The 17,640-nt window shown below is 46.3% G+C and overlaps 1 protein-coding gene across 2 annotated transcripts in view; it reads left to right on the plus strand.

Annotated features, from left to right (window-relative positions):
- Window positions 1-997: 997 nt before the first annotated feature.
- LOC139697275 (protein hairy-like) overlaps window positions 998-17,640 on the plus strand; it is a 163,482-nt gene continuing 146,839 nt past the window's right edge. For both annotated transcript variants that reach the window (XM_071595931.1, XM_071595932.1), the window contains exon 1: window positions 998-2,192. In XM_071595931.1, the coding sequence (XP_071452032.1) occupies window positions 2,097-2,192 (96 nt within the window). In that variant the 5' untranslated portion in view covers window positions 998-2,096. The remainder of the gene's footprint in view (window positions 2,193-17,640) is intronic.

The raw sequence follows: 17,640 nt of genomic DNA on the forward strand, positions 1-17,640 counted from the left end.
CATTAAACGTCGTGATGCCTACATGATTCCGCCGTGACGTCTCGTATTTAATTCCGATCTCCTTTAATTCATACTCTCTAACTTATTTCCCGCCAATTCCATTATCAATTTTTCCACCCCCTCCTCTACTTTCTTAGCCTTCCTCGTAGGCATGGTTTCCTAATATAGTGAAGGAGATCATTGAAATTGTTTTGTCCATCTCATTGGTGTACTCCTATATAATGAATTAAATTTTTTATGAGGAAATCAAAATAAGATTTTTTTTGCTATGTATTGAAAGTTTTTCTATTTTGAATTTTATGAAAAAGTTATGTGACCGATAATTTGCAGTTCAAAAGTAGATATGCCCGTTCTCCCAAATTCTTATATCTTCAGATTTCTACAGACGTGTATTCCTAATACGAAAACAATTTCCTGAATTATTTTCGAGCTTGATCGGTAGAGGGGGGGTTTAATGCGCCTTAATCACGCGGGCTCCTTAACACATACGTAACCTTAATAACCTTCAGGCCCTGGTCATAACCATATTCTGTACTTTCCATCATTCCCCCTCTCCCTATGATTCTCCATTTCCTCCTCCCTTTCTCAATCTTCCCTCTCTTTCTTTGGGGTTATTCCCCGATTCGGGCGGCAAGAGCGTTGGGGCGAAGGAAGCCGGGAGGGGAGTGGAGGAGGGTGAGGGCGGAGACGGCCGTCGGAACTCGTGCGCGAGGGTGAGAAAGAGACCCGCAGGGGGCGGAGGATGGGGAAGGCCTAGGGGGGGAGGGTTCTGTGGGAAGCGAGCGAGCGAGAGAAGTAGGGGAAGGGGCTCAAGGAGGGGAGGGGGGAGGCACGGAATGGAAGAGCGGGCGTTTGCGGAGGGGAAGAGCTCGAGAGGGGGAGCGGGAGAGTGTGTGTGTGTGGTGTGTGTGTGAGGGTTGAATCGTGCCTGCCGTCAGCGTCGGCGGCGTAGAGTCCAAAGCGGCGGCCGGGCATTCATTCCCCGAACAACCTGTGAACGGTTAGGAAGTGAGTCTCCGTCGCTCCGTCGGCCATCGGAGAAGTAGCGGCAGTGTCGGCGGCGGGTTGGATTGTGTGCGCGCGATAGTGAGGGAGGAGGGATAAGAGAGCGCGCGGTATTCGACCCGAGGAACCGGATAGCCGCGGTTCGTAAGAAGCGAGTTATTCAGGGGTTCGCCCTTCGAGAACCGAACCTCGGGCTTCCCTCGAATGTTTTGAGCACGTTCCGACAAAACGGACTTCGGTTGAACTTTCCGCCTCCGGAACGTGGTCACGTTTGGAGTTGTTTACTTCCTCGGGTGTGTTTTTCCTCCTCTTCGGGATTCGATTCCCCATCGCCACAAGGAGGAAAAGTTCCCGCCAGTCAAAGGACTCGGTTGATCCCTGTTTTATTTCCCCACGCAAACACGGTCCAGTGCGTCTCAAGAGTTTGGGTCGCGTGTCAAGTGACGTCCCGATTCCTGGGACGCTTCTACAAAGTTTCCGCGGTTCGCCCGCCACTGTTCAACTTCCCCTCTCCCGATCGAGTCTCGCCGGCGCTCCGGAGAGTTTTGAGAGGACATCCGTCCTCCCCATTCCACTTCGATTAAGGAGTAAGCTGCGGGTGCGACAAAAGTTTTCTACATTTACTCTGTACTCGACTAACTCTTTTGTATTTCCCACGCGCACAGCGGCGGGAGAAGAGAGTCACACCCCCTCAGTTTTTTCCCACACCCTTCGAGTTAACGAACAGAAACTTTTCGGACGAAGTGATACTGGGAGGTTGGAGACGGATTGTGTCGAGTGAGTGATCGGAGAGGAGACGTCTTCGACCGACGCACTCGTGGAACTTCTTTTCCGTTGTCCGCGGAAACTCGGAGAGAGGGGATCTCTTTTTGTTTGTTTGTCATCCCCCCGCGTCGGAAAACTTGACCGGGGAAGAAGACTGCCGCGGAGGAAGAAGACAAAACCGCGAGCCCCATCGTTTGTTTTCCCCGGGAGGAGGAGGTGGTCCAGCCCCTTGCTTTCGGCTCAGCCTGGAGAGAGGGCGGGGGTGGGAGAGTAGGTGTCGGGGCCGAAGGCGCTAAGTGTCCGTCCGTCTGTGATGAGCTCTTGCCATGACCGCACGGCTCGTCGGAGGGGATAAGGCCGGGGGTGGAGGTGGTGGGGCTGCGGCGACCGCGACGACGACGAGGCCAACGGAAGGTCGAAGGGTGAGTTTTTAAAATCCCTTTGATATATTTTTCGTTGCGACCGCCCTCCTCTTAATCCCGCTCCGCGCGCACCGCGGCGAAGAGTTTCCTATTTCGCGCTTTCGGGAAGTTGACAGTCGCGCTTGAGTTTACTTTCACTCTTTCACGTCACATCGTCCCTTCGTCAAGTTCTATAAACGATCCATGATGATAGTTACCTGATTTTATTGACATATAAATAGGAAAGTGTGAACGAAAAGCATTTTCATTTCAATACAGCATATCCAAGAGAAATGTTGTTACGCTGCGCTCATGCTAGACCCGGGATGACGGATTGTGGGAGCAGAATAACGTTATCCGATCGTGCTAGGGGCGATAATATTTTGCGTCAAAATTATTTTGATGCATAATAACCCCGTGCTAACCGAGCTTTTCAAGCCGTGGCTTGCAAGGTGCCATGTATGAAAGAATAATATTTGAGCCATTTGGTTCAGGGAAAAAGTGCGTTTTTTTATTGCATCCAATACGGTAAAAATTATTCCACAACCCTCTTGTATTTTTTAAGTATATTTTATCACCATATTTGATACATTGTACTGTGGATGTCGTAAAAATAAGAAATCTCAACAGAATGGCAATATTTTTATGTTTTTACCATGTACTTACCTGACTTTAGACAATCCCGGTATATGGAAGACGCGAACAAAAATGCTCTGCATAACTTTTTCTCACTTTTTTCACCTATTTGACCCTTATTCATTCCAATGTGACATAGGATTGACGCTGTCATTGTCCGCGTGTTAATTTGAAAATGAGTGATACTGCTAGAATTCGTGAGTGTCCATTTATCTTGAGTGTACACCTAATTCACTGTTCTGCGTAGGGAATGCGTAGGGTGGCCTGGCGTAATGAGCATTAAAACTGTGCCAAACCAAAACGAATACCTATCGATCATTATTTTTTTTAGTTTCTTAGCGAAGACATCATTACCCCATGTGTAAAACTACAATTTATTTCCGCCGTCGCGAAAAAGTCCAAAAGCGAATCAATTCCGTTGAGACCCACATATCATCATCACCAACCCGCCCACTCTTTTCAACCAAATCCCCTTACCCCCCGTAGTTTTATTCCAGCCTAGGTTCATAATCGCGGGCGTTTAGTCGGATCCGAGTTAATGACGTCATCAGCGCCTCACGGTGCCAAAACTCTCATTAGGGGCGAGGATGAGCACAATACGTCGCCACCGCCACAGTCGCGTCGTCCACCCCCCCCCCCTGGGTCCCCCCTCTCACCTCCTTCCACCCCCATTGCCCTCCCCCTCCTAATCTGGTCCAGCACCCGATTCATAATTGCCACCCTCCCACCCACACCACCACCCGGTGGTGCCGGCCGACAGCCCGTCCGCCCGCCCCCTCCCCTCCCTCGGCGCCACGGGCCACGGAGAGCGCCGTTGTCGTGCCTCTCGCGTCGTTATCCGAGTGACGTCAATTTCACGCCGTCGCGCCGCCCGGCGCCTCGTTAATAGCGATCCGCCCGGATGCGAAGGGCGAGGAAAAAAGTGTGAGGGGGGTTAAAAAAAAACAAAAATTGATACATAAAACTTCCACCGCCGCCGACTACCTGCGCGCACGCTCGCCCCCGCGCCGAGTTTTGGAAGGACGGGGGACGGGAGGGAGAAGGGTCGGGCGGGGGTGGATGTATGCGCGCGAGCGGGCCTCCTCCTCCTCTTCCCTCTCCCCCCCCGCCTCCCCGCTGTCGATGCTCGAGAGAGATTATTTTCGATTTCTAACCCGCGGGCACTTGTAGCATCCGCAACTCTCTTTTCTTCTCTTTTTTCTTCACCGTCGCTCTCGGGTGCGGCCCCGTGATGCTATTTTTTTCCTCAGTTTTCATTAATTATTTTTTACGCAAAACGTCTTCATTTTTGTTCATATAGGAGGGTCTGGGCATCACTTCGGCACAGGAGTAAGACTTTTACGTTACCTAAATTTGACCGCGGTTCTCCAGGCATACGTCGACTAGAGCAGTAAGCAGTACATAATTTAAAACTTAAATAAATGCCTACGCGTCAAAAGAAGAATCATTTTAAAGTCTTAAAAATGTCTTAGATGGCGACCATGTAAAATTGAATGCGTTTCTGAAGCTCTCTCGTCCTATAAAATATGCAGTATTGCGGAAAATACTCAGTGCATGCAAACGAAAGACGAGCTCTAAGAGAGTTCTAGTGTTTTCCGACGGCATGCTAACATTTTTTTAAATGTTTGGTAGATTCTGATCAACCAGGCTCATAACCCGAGACTGACTACCGCACAATAACATGAAGGCTGCCGACGATGTAAGGATGAGATGGGCGAGGATTTCCTCGTGCCACTGAAAACCTCAACGGAGTACCTATTAGTGGGAGAGCCGGACGAGCCTTTTACATGCCGGTGTAATATTTTAGGTCAGATTTTCGGTTCAGTACCTTGAACCCCTTCGTATTTTATTGTCCGAGCGTCCTCGATAGCGCTCCTCTCCCACTACTCCTCCCTCCCCGCGAGGCGTCCCAAGCTTCCCGAATCAGTCGCGTGCTCCACACCGAAGCCTCCTCGTCTCTCCCTCCCCACGAGAATAATGATTTCGTTCGTTCGTCCCCGCGCCATGGTCAAACCTTCGGATCGGGCATGACTCTATTCCCCTCCTTTTATTTATATACATATGTCTATATATTTCTCTCTCTCTACCTTCTGCGACTCCAGGGGAGTCGATAACTTATATCACTCGAATTAACCACTGGGGCGTGGGTCGGTCGCTCCCTCGCAATAATTCTAATGAGAAGCCGGTCTTCGCGCCGGAAGCAAAGCCTCCCGCCGTCCCTTTTATTCTAATGGTTACGTGTGACGCGTCGATAACGATCGCGTGCCGTTTTGGGCGCGCGTGACATTTCCTACCTCCACTCACCGAGCTCTCGTGTTATAATTTTAGTGGGTAGAGGACTCCGGAACATGCATTTGCCATGCAACTAGCATCTTCGTCTACAGTGTTTGCTGGGCCAGAGCTTTCTGTTCTTGACGATTGGCATAGTATTATTTTTTAAGGGTTACCCGAGTCTAAAATATAATATATAGTCTCGCAATCTACATATATCGGGCAAATATTCACCCCTATTGCTTTTGAGTATACTTTTATCATACTTCAGGAGATATTCTATGCATGACGGATAAAATTAGACCAGTGTTGTTGCAAATCATCTTAATGCGTCGTGAAGAATGTTATCGCTAACAACTTCAACTTGAATTAAATTGTAAAACGAGAGCCTTGAAATTATAAGTCTACTCTAATAAATAAATAAGTCAATGAATTAATAAATGAATAAATATATATATATTACAAATAAGGTAATATTAATAATAGGAAAAAGGTACTTTTCACACTTCCTGTCGCAAATTGGCACGGTTCATGCCAAAATCATCGAAAGTATTCTTTTATAAATGAAAAAAATCCACATAATTCAGTTTGTGAGGGTTATGTGTTTACAATTAATTGTGATTGATAGAAGTTACTATAAAATATACCCAAGAATGCACTTGGAGGTTGCAAGAAGAAGATGAGAAACGGTCACGGCCGAAATATAGACCAATCTGGCCGTCGGGTAGCTTGAGTCATGGGGTTATGTTCAAGCTTGGAAAATCCCCAGCTGTCACTCTCTCAATTGAGGTGTAACAACACGTAGGCACATAACCCACCCTCAAGCTCGTTGCGAGCCGTTGCGTGAGGGCGTGGTGTGAGTATTTTCGTCCGTAAAACTATTGTTGGGTTAAGATCGCGCCCGAGAGGGGGTGTGGGAGGGGGTGGGGAGCGCGAGATCGGGGGCGGTTGTGCCCCTACCCTGCCTAATCCGCGCTTCCCAGGGTGTTTTTATTTGCCTCGGAAAGTTGGCGCTGTCTGTCATGAGCGCTCCCTCGGAAGGCCCCGTAATTGCATAACTCTCCGAGACACGTTTTATTCGTTCCACCCCCAAGCTGGAGGTACTTGCATGTAAGTTGGAGGGTTAAGGCTGAAACGAATAGTGGGGCTTCCTCGAAAGATGGCCCATGGCGAGTAACGAAAAACTTACGCAAACTGATTAATTTTTTTGCTTATTGGTATTTTAACGCATGCTTCTGCCATGGCAGAGTCATCTGAGAAATGTAATTTTATATCCCTGCATTACAAAATTCTCTTCCACTTCCTAACCTGGAGATTCAATTACTCAGATAGAGTTAATATGCATTATTCTAATGGCGATGACCTAAAATAAACTACCACAAACCCTTGTGGTGGCTGGGCAGCTGAGTAAGATGCATATATATTAAAAATTACCCTGTGCCGGTTATGGTTTCCCAGGAAGATCTGGTATCCGAAAAATTACATAGCTTGGGTGGAGCTGCAGGGGCCGGTCAGTAGTCCAACGCTCTACTCCTGGACTACCGCGACCCAAATATATATATACGCGTATACATATATATATATATATATATATATATATGTACAAATGTATATATATATACATAATGCAGAAGTGCTTAGAGAGTTCTCCCAAGTGCATGTAGTTTTTTATCCGAGCCCCACACGTGCATCGTAGAGTAGGTATCTACATTCATAATTACTAATAACACGATATTTCCATTAATATAATATTTCAGCCTCAAATAGCCATCATCTAGCCTTAGAATTTACAGTACTTGGTAATCGTGAAATAAATCTTCCCACGTTCCCTCCGAAGTTATTATAAAACTGTCTCGTTCCTCCTTACTTGCTTCCATAACCATTTAACCGGCAACGCAGTAACTATCGCCCGGCGAAGGCCGGTCGGAATGGCCGAAGCTGTCCAATCTCATCACATTTTATTTCCTTCCGCGAGGAAGGGAAGCCCACTATTCGTCGCCCGAAAAGGTTACGTTCCTTCTCTTCCCCTCCCCCAACCGTCGCTATCTATCCTCTTCGCTCATCGAGTGAAACGCTTTCTGGGACGTCGGCGGAATCTTTGGGCGTCAGTCGTCCGCCAGATTTCTTTTTTCCTCTCTTTCTCCCCCCTCCCCTTCTCAACACATTCCGGCCCCTCAGCCTGGCGTGTTTTTAGCGGACGAATTTTTTTTTCTCCTCCCGAGACTTATGTCGAAACGCGTGATTCTCGGTCAGGATGAGGGGTCGTCACGGGAGCGAGACTCGGGACGCGTGCCTCGCTCTCCGGGCCACCGAGGCCCCTCGCCCACCCCTCACCATTACCACTCCCGTCCGCCCGCCTTCGCCCGGCCGTCTCGGAGACGTCGACCTTGTCGCCCATTTGGTCACTCTTTGGAAGATACCGACGGCCCGCCACGGGCGTTCGAGGCCGTGGAGATTATCAGCGCCGTCCGCAACCGACGGGCGGCGCTGATAATGATGTCCGAGCCGAACAACTGTCCATTTTCACAAAATGTCGAGTGAAAATATTTTGAGCTCGAAGTAAAATCCAAAGTAGGACAGCGAATGACCGAGAAGCGGGGGGCTGGGGAAAATAAAATCGGTAATAATCAACGTCATCGGTCTAAGCGTCGGTTTGACACAGCTGGATACTCCTGTCTGCTCTCCACTCTCCATGTCTTCGTATTTCGTAACCATCATTCCGTTTCCCGTATCAAATTCGGTGCTGCGGTCTAAAATTCTTTGTTTCTCCTTTCCTTCGTTGTTTTATCTTGACAGGCCCTCCTGCTCACGTCCGACGAGTTTACGTGTACCATCATTTTAGTGCCAGGAGTGAATATCCGTAGGTTTTTCATTCAGTCATTATTCCAATGTATTCCCTGGAAGTGTTCTCTTTGCTTGCATATTTTCCACGCAGAAATATTAAAAATGTTCAAATCGTTATCCGAATTCAATCGACTGAATGAGGCATCTATACAGAAATTATCTATGTTAGTCCAGTTAAAGTGTGGACAGTACAAGGACATGTATATTTAAACTCAGTTGCTGGATAACAAACGATAAATAACCTCTAATGCGGTGCTAGCAATGTTATTTTGAAATCACAAAAGCTATATGTCTAAAGTATTTTACAAGCTATGTCAATAATTATCAAACTTGTGTAACTGATCGGTTTGTATTTTCATAGGTTGAAGAATTATTTCTTACTTAGGTATTTTGATTTAAAACTGCAGCACACCAAGTCCAAGAATTATACTTATATGGCGAACTCTTATACTCAAACGGTTCAGAATCATTCCATGTTGTCCCAATTTACGGTTTGGTACATTTGCTACATAAAATTCTCCTATCAATGGCACAGAATATAACTCAAATAGTGGCTGTTGTAAATTATGCTCAACTAATGTTTCAAAAGGAATTTTTTCCGGAAAAATACGTTGTTTCTTCTATTAGTATACACTCCTTCGTCTAATATGTGGTAGATTGGTATTTTGGATGAATTATTCTCTTAAACATGGTATTTCGTTTCAGCTTCAACGATAGAATTATATTTATGAATGGGTGTAATATCTACAATTATTTGTTTCGATTCTATAGGCCATATAATTGCTCCCGTATCACGCCGAAGTATAACTGGAACATGCTTAGGACGAATATTCATTTAGAAATCAAACTGTAGGTGGATGAGAAGGCAGTTAATGACTCAATTTTAAATTCTAATTCACACTAACTTTTTGTTAAAACTAACGGACTCACGATCAGATTGCTTTCTGCGCAATAAAAAGTGAGTAAGCTGTCCTATTCGTCCTTAACGAGCGTGTGAGACCCCATGATTATGGATTAATGCATTCTCTATTTTACGCATGAACACCTGTGGACGTTCATATTTTTGCAAGTGCATACCTACCAGCTTCTGACGAACCCCTCAGTAATCACGAGGCATAAAAATTCCCAGGTTGCGTGAGGAAGTGTGCTTTTAATAAGCCTCTCCGCTTGGCTCTCCAAGAATGATTCATTTCCTCCGTCGCCGCCGAGCCTGGTGCATGCCTCTTGAAAATACATTCTGTACCTTGATTTAGAGCCATTTCCCGCGGGGTGCAATTAATTAATAGTTTGTTCAAAGCCCTGCACGGAAATTCCTGTTCAACTAACTCCCTCATTAACATTTTACCATACATATGCTTAGTCTATAATTTATTTTAATTTCAGTATCACCCTGAAAATCAAGAAAATTTCTCATTGGAGTTTTATTTCAATAAATTTGCAGTCTTCGCGCCCAATTCGGTCTGGAATTTCCGTCAAAGGAATACATAGCTTCTCCGACTAACTTTACACCGGGAAAGAATCGAAGTAGATGCTGAGGGGTTCTAAAGTTCTGAGGATGCCTTAGGCGCATAGGTAGAAGGATTCATCGACAGCTATTCCCTGAAGCTACTACATTTCGATTAATATGCTAACTACCTGTTAACGTCCACGACTCTTAGGGTTTATTATTATGTCACCACGCAAACACTAGTTACAAAGGGGGAGCATTATTTTGCAATAAAGGGAGATTATTTGAAAACTGTGAATATTGATCAAATTATTAAATTTCCCTACAGTAGAAAGAGAAAATAAATTCCAGTAATGTGGGAATTAGATGGAAGTTGTCAAGCTTATATGTGGTATAGAACTTATTGTATATTTCACGGATTACGGTTCTTAATAACAGAGACTAGGATCTGAAGACTAAGAAATACATAAGCACTCTAAAAAGGCAATTTCAGCACTCTATTATTATATTTTCTGGCAGTTCGTTAAGGTTTCAAAATCTGATGGTAGTTGAGAGAGAATTATGCGCGTCAATAAGTCCATCAAACATTGGTTATTCTTCAGTCTTTTAAAGACGTACGTCTAAGGGGGCGTGGATTAGGCGCTATGGAAAAACTTGTCCCCCCATGGACGTGCTATTGCCATAATCATTTGTATTCTCATGCAAATTCGCGGTAGTCGTCCGCCGTATTTGGGATTGACTGCGCTCACTTCCGCCCGTTGATGTCCACGCGGTTCGTCCCACTCCACCTCCAGCAATGCTGACACATTCATGGAATCATGGCTTCAAGAGCGAAGTACGTGGATATTGGTGATAACTTCATTGCAGTCCACGATGCCGATAGGGGTAGATGGGGAACGGACGGCGGCGTTGCCGGGGACAGCTTAACGATCACTATCGGCGGCGCTTCCCCTATCAAACCCCTTGGGCCTTCCGTTGCTCCAGCGGGCGCCCTTTTTGACGCTCCACATCACACTGGGTTACACGATTGCGCCGCAGTCGACTATTTTCTCTGTTCGCTGACGTTTTTGGCGCAGAGTTGGCAACGGGAGTGGAATACCGCTGACGTGAAATAGTCTCTCGTCTCGGCCAAGGATGAATCAACCCATGAAAACATATCCACCATCGCAGTAATCAGCATGAAGGATAGTGTTGATGGGATAGGTTGACTTCTTTGACGCTCACCTCAAACTTATTGGGTGCGAATTTCACGCATTAGGGGAGGGCGTCCTTTCCTTAGGCCACTTCTCGCTTTCCCACGACTTTCTAGTAATCATCCCTTGTATTTTGACCAGGGCTGTCGTAAGGCACCGATTGAAAACCGCGACGCTCCGTTCAGTAACCGTACTGGCTACTCACTTGGCCATAACCTAGTGGGTAGATGACATCACATAATAATGCAGAAAATTTCACATTTATCTTTCAATAAACATTAGCCATTTGTTTGAACCTCCGATTTACTCGGCAATATCATCAGTACTTTGATAAACTTGATGCATTCCCTTAATGTCTACCCATTCTTTATTTTTCAAATTTTTCATTTTGTATGGCACGTGCCTTATCCGAGTTACTCCTCTTTTGTACCCAAATTCTCCCGAAATTTCATTTACAAATTACCCTAAGCAAGTTAATATGTTTTCTTGCATTTACTATCAAAAATTCTATTCAACAGAAACTTATACATTTAAGAAAGGTATGCGGAAAGGAATTATTGAGATATTTTCCAAATTACGTGTGTGAAATGTTTTTGGACCCATTCTTCTATCCTTAATTGATTGCGAGTTCTGTATTTTGGAAAATGCGATATCGATTATTGTGGAAAAAGTTTTCAGTTCTATCATTTCGAAAAGTTCGTGCTTTTCTCATCGAGGAGGCGAAGTCATCGCAGGAATAAGTTAGTCGTCTCGGGAATCGTCATAGGCGGAGCGTCGTCAGGACAAACTTCGCCCAGTTTCCTCAACACTTTTATTTTTTTCTCCAAGCGCTCCTTATCTCGGCGAAATCGACGCGCGGGGGCTTTTGGGAGAAAACTTCTTTTTGTCTTTCAAATCCAAACCCATCGATTTTTTCCAGTTCCGCTTCGTCCCAAGCCCCTCCGTCCGCCCCTTTTGAGTGGCCGCCTGTTCCCCATTGATGTTTTTTTCACTCCCCCCGCGGCGAGCACATCCGCATAACTCGGCGGGGAGGGATGAGGAGATGGGAAGGAGTCGTCCTTCCTACCCCGCTGAGCGGGAACGCGGGAGAGGAGAATGGAGACCATTGATGCGGCATATCTGATGGAATTTTTGGAGAGAAAAGCAAAGCGTCTTGTCTCTCTCTCTCTCCCTCCCCCCGCCGCCCCCTCTCTCCCATATCCCCGACTTGGAAAACTACGTCGAATCCATCCGTCTTCCATCCTCGTCCACCCCTCTACTCTTCCCCATCCCCCATTCCTCTCGTCCTCCTCTCCTCGCCATCAGCCCGCCCAGTCCACGACGGCCAGGCGCGCAATGGTCAAGCGACTGACCGCAGCAAATGGCCGGGCGTAACGGCCGACCCGGAGAAGTTTATGTGCAAACTACGCCTCCCCCCTGGCTCGCTCGTTCCCGCTTAAAACGACGGCTTCCACCCCTTGGGCATCTCCTCTCCCTCTCCCGCTTCGCAACCTCGCCAACCCCAACATCCCACTTGGTCTTCGTCCCCTCGGATGTGCTCCCACTTGTTTTCCAGTTCCCCTTGCCATCATGCGTAACGCCGCCGCCGTCTTCGCCGTAAGATTTTACGTTCTCCGGAGCCCACTACCTCCTCTCCTGCTCGTGGTAATTGTCTCTTCTCCCTCTTCCCCCTCCCCTCTCTCCTATACTGTTCAAGTTTAGGAGTGAAGAGCTCAGTCTCTCCAAAATCTCACACGCGCCACATGCAGAAACATCCGCGCACATGTGTGCTTCCACCCTTCTTTTCTCCCGTCCCCAGTCTGTGCGATGTGCACCCCCTTCTCTCCTTTTTCGCGTGCGTGTGAATAAATGTCGGTGCTCTTAAAACTGTGGCGCATCAGTTGGGAAATTTACGCAGTCGTTCGAAAGGGGAGTCTCCCTCTGATCCGTTTTTAGTAGGCTCCCCAGTAAAGAGTCTCCCCTTTTTTTCTTTTTATAATGCCGTAGTAGTAATTTTGAGATAAGGCTTCCTCGGTAAACAAACAATCGGACTTTTTTCTCACACTAATGTGTTGCTCCTATCCTTCTGACGTCTTTCAATACCCATCACGTTTTGGATTATCTCAGGACAACTATCTTGAATTTCGTTTCTCCACAGGTGATACCAAGTGCCACCTGGGGAGGGTCACATCAAAAAGAAAAATAATGTAACCGTTTGACGTATAAGTTGACGTAACCTACAAGATGCTTATTTTTGTGGTTTGTGACGTATTTTAATGAGGGGTTAGGAAAGTTTGACGTGGGGGAATAGGATCACGGTACGTTTGAAATCTTGTGAAGCAATTTATAGGCCAATTCTTACCTTTCATTGAGATTTCATGTTGCAAATTTTTGTTTGACCTTTCAATGGTTCCTGCCGTGTTAGATTTGGCCCAGTGTCATCCAATCATTTTGGAACATTTGAACTAATGAAAGAGTTTTGGTTGATTTATCATCTAGCTAGTAGCATTTTCACGGTCTAAACTCACCAAAATCTGTTCTGAAAGCTTAAAATAAGTTAAATAGAGATAATATTTGTTGATATTGTAGTAGTGCCCTGTTGGAACTTTATTGTATTTTATACATATGTATTAGCTTTGAATTTCTTAGAATTTTTGAAGGACTATTTATTTATGGTCTATATGTACTATATTTTCTCTACATAATTTGCTTTTGTTGCCTTTTTCGAACTAGGATTAAAACGAATTAAGTTCCAGAAGAACCATGGGAATCAACTATCTCTGAATGATCAGATTCTAAAGATGCTTTTCAGAGGTGGATGGTCTGATATATCATATTTTTTCTTTAATACTAGAAATAGACCAATCATGAGAAAGGATCATGGGCGACAAATTTTAAGAGGTAAAAAAATTATGGGAATCCTGGCCAGTCTAAAGAATTATGGCTCGTGAAGACAAATTCATGTGTTTAATTTTTGAAACCCACGCCCACCACTTGCCTATTAGGACGACCGTTTGTAATTTTACATTATTTTTCGAGCGCGAGAAGGCCTCTCACGACAAATAAAGTCATGGGAATTTTTCAAGTATGTCATTAAAGTTTTCATCACTCATGGAATGTGCCGCACTCATGAGCGATTTCAGGAACACGTCGAGAAAAAAGCATACCAGGTAGAATGGGCATTGGGTGAAATTGTTTGGTTGGCAAAGTCGGCCAAGCATCGCGTCGATCCGTTGATTTGTCTCATATCTTCTTCAAGTTGCTTGTCTCCTAGCACCAAATATTAGTTATTATCATAAGAGGCGGCTCAGCAGTTTTAGTCATTTGTGCTAGCACAAACGGAGCATGCAGTGATAATGGATTGAAAATGAAGGAACAGATGAACTTTAAGATTCCTGACGTCATTGCTCCATTCGGAAGAGTGGTCATTTTAGCCTCAATCCGGCAAACGTAATGCTGTGGATAAAAGTGTTCAAAACACAGTACTCAACAAGGAGTTAGGGTGTATGCCAGACCTTAGGAATTAGAATCTTGACCCTGGGAGTTCAAGCAACTCTTCGGAGAAGAGTACACGGAGGGCAAGTACCTGCACCTAAGCCAAGTTCTCTCCTGTGCGCATATGGCGAACGGCGTCACCGTTACCAGTCCCAGTCTACTTGAATATCGCTCCCGGTGGACTGAAACGGAAGAAAATTTCTGTTAATATTAAGCAGAGAAAAAAGTATATAAATCGCGTGCGCGTAATCTAGGCAACGCGTGATTCCCGCGTACCCTCTCGCACTGGCAGCTCGACCCTGAGTCGTCGTTGACGGCGGCGGCGGCAGTGATATTGCGAGGGTTTTGACGGCTGAAAGGATTCCTCTCTTGTTTGAAGCGACTCACGGAGCCGTGAAAAACACGCCTCATGCGTTCCCCGTTTTATTTCTTTCCATGGGCCGCGGGGGCGGAGGGAGAGTGGGGAAAGAGAGATAGAGAGAGAGAAAAAAAATGAATGCTCTTTTTTATTTTGCTCTAAAAAAACAGAGAGAAATGAAGCGAATATATCGCCGAGCAGTTGCTCCATGCGAGACGGGTTGCGCGGCTCCTCGGGAGCGTGTGCGGGCGTGACGGCGCGTCACGAAAGCGCCTTTTTTCTTTCATTCCCAAATGCTAAACGCCCGCGTATATCCCCCGGCGTAATTAAACGTTGCCATTCCATTCGCGATGGGAGTGCCCACCCGCCTGCGGTGGTCGATCGTAATTTTTCCCCACCGCCACAATGGTCATTAGATTCGGATGTTGTGTGGGTGGTTGGGCTGCAAAGCGTAGGAGGAGACGGCCTGTGCGGTGGGATGTGTTTGCGAAAAATCAGCATTTCTAACTGAAACAATGGAGTAAAAGAATACTTTGTCTCGAGACTTTGCGTGAGGGTTCCCCTCATCAACTCTTGCGTGATAACTTTGAGGTATCGTTGCTCTAGCCTTTTCTTCCCGTTGAATTGTGATGCAAAATGTTATCTCTGAGTAATAGTACTCAGAAGGATGCCCGTAAACTACCTAAGGTGCAATTTATTTTCCTTTGTGAGTTCTGCGGAGATCAGATATGGAAAGAGAGCGAATGGTGTAAAGCATTTCGTATTCTAGTACAAGTAATTGTTGGAAGTATTGTTGGAAGGAGTTGTTGAACTCACACATCATGACGAACCCTACAGCTAAACATGACATTTTGAAGCGCAGTTCTATGCGTTTGTATGCCTCAATAAGTTACGTAAAGCATCCACGAGGCTTCCTTTGTTTAGTCATCAAGGTAAAGAATCGCCCATAAATATTTTGGTTGTTGCCTCGTGATTTTAAATATCCATCAGATGCAGTAGTTGTGGCCAAATATTTCAGTTCGTAATATTACTACTGCATTTCAGCATCGAATATTAGTACACTCAATCCTGATTGGTCTATGCTCCTAATCTTTTTCATATTTTACTCACGAAAGATATAACCACTGACGGTATATCCACCACTCACGTATTCAGTAATTTAATGGAAATCATTCCAGAAACTCTTTCTTTTATGCCCTCTTGGTGATCGAGCGTGAGGAACATCGACATTTTCCATTGCGCCATTCGTGGCGAGTAACGCTAATCGTCTGAATTTTGTAACCTGTGCCGTATTTCTGTGAAAAGGCATTCAAGACGACTCATCATTATTGGCTCAGGTTGAAATCCGACGCCTGGGACGGGTGTGAGCTAAGTTATCGAAAGTATTCCGATGGTACAAATACCCTCGTTCTCCCCCGTGCATTACAGTCAAAGATGCGACGATTGTAAGTGTCGGCGCATAAACAAAATCATTACGTTCTTCGCTCTTCGCTCTCATTATATTTGCCGCTCCGATGAGCGGAATGACGTGGCTGGAATGGAGCCCGATAATTGGCGCCCGACTCGGAATGGGGGGATGAATCCTGGGTGTGAGGAGGGGTGAGGGAGGGAAGATGCTCGGAGTCGACTCTCGCTGCCGCGTAATATATCTGTCGGATTGCCTTTTGTGAAATCCACGGGGAGGGAAGGAGGTGGCAGGAGGGAGGGGGGTTGACGCGCGTTCCCCCAATCGGTTGGCGCGGCGCGACCTTTGTGCTAGAGCCTTCGGCGTGAATCGCGGGATCGCGGAATCCATTGAAGCGCGAAAAAGCCGAAAGCCCACTCGATGGCGAGGGGTGACTGCTCCCGGGTGATCGTGTGTGTCGGAGAGGAGGGATATTGGAGGGGAGGGGCGGGAGAGGGGAGAAAACGGGGATGCGGCGGTGGAGGAGGAGATGATCCAGACCCGCCTCCATTGCTCCCAGGGAGGCGTCGTAGGATTGCGATCGTCCTGCGCTGCAGCAAGACTGGAGAGCGTGGAAAGGAAAGAAAATTCTAATAGTTAAATAGTTTGTCCGATTGAAAAAAATTTGTGGTGGTTGGAAACCTTACTGGCATTATTTAAAAATTTGAATTCGGACCCAGATACGAGTATTAGCAAAGTATACACAAATGCTTTGACGATCCCGGAAAGGTGTTTGTTAGTCGGAATATTTTCGCAAAAAATACGCGTTAGAGCCTGCTTTCATAAAAAGCAAAGGGCTTGTCAGCCCGTGTGGAGATAGAAAACCCATATTAAACTATTTTAAGATATTTTATTAGGGTATTGTTAGTCAGTGAGGCTTTAGATTCGAGAAACCTGAAAAAGATTTCGGGAAATTTATAAATTCAGAAGAAGTATTGAAAAACCGTCCCAACTCTCACGCAACACACTTTTCGTTGGCATGCCTTCCTTCTACTCCTTACCCACTAAAATGTATTCCCCCCGCAGTCACAACTAACGCGCAGAAAAAAATCTGGAATGATTTTCCTTCTCCTCTCCCCGATCCTCCTCATTTTTCCCCAGAGCGGACCAGGGGGCTCTCGAGGCTATTGTGACGTATTTCGCTCACGCAGCGCCGCTCGTAATAAATGCCGTGCAATTTCATTATTATTATTATTACCACCGCCGCCGTGGCCATCGCCATCATCCCCCGCCGTCATTATTTTTCTCCCCCGCTTCATAACCTCCCCCCCGGCCGAAACCCCTTCCCCTCCTTCAAGCTGGCCGCACACCCCTCGCGACGAGCACGCCGTGTGACATTTACGTTCAAACGCGTTTCTCTTGACGCCTCTCTCAATGCCGCGGCGGCGAACCCGCTCCGATCGCTCCGGGGAGGGGGAGTTTCAAGAGAGGAGGTAGTGCATAGCAGGAGGAGGATGGTGAAAGAGCGAGGGGGAAGGAAGGGGTGGTGGAAAGGGGGGTTTGGAGCCGGGGAGGGCTCCTCGTTAATTATTACAGTTCGAGTGCTTCCCGCCAGGGGGATGCGAGCGCGAAAGGAGAGTTTCGCTCGCGGTATTTTTTTTCCTCCGGGGTTTTTTTGGGATTCTTTTTTCTTCTTTTTTTGGCAGGGGGATGGGGGAGCTGCCGCCCTTGCCAGCGCGCGCTCTCCGAGCAACAAAGCGAGAAAAAAGAGGCGTAGCCCATAAAAAAATTGCACGCGCGTATGTGTATACACATATATATACATATATAATATATATGCGATACGTAGGAATAAAAAATGA

This window comes from Hetaerina americana, unplaced genomic scaffold, assembly GCF_022747635.1.
Source record: "Hetaerina americana unplaced genomic scaffold, ioHetAmer1.1.p SCAF_71, whole genome shotgun sequence".
In the NCBI taxonomy this organism is placed as follows: domain Eukaryota; kingdom Metazoa; phylum Arthropoda; class Insecta; order Odonata; family Calopterygidae; genus Hetaerina; species Hetaerina americana.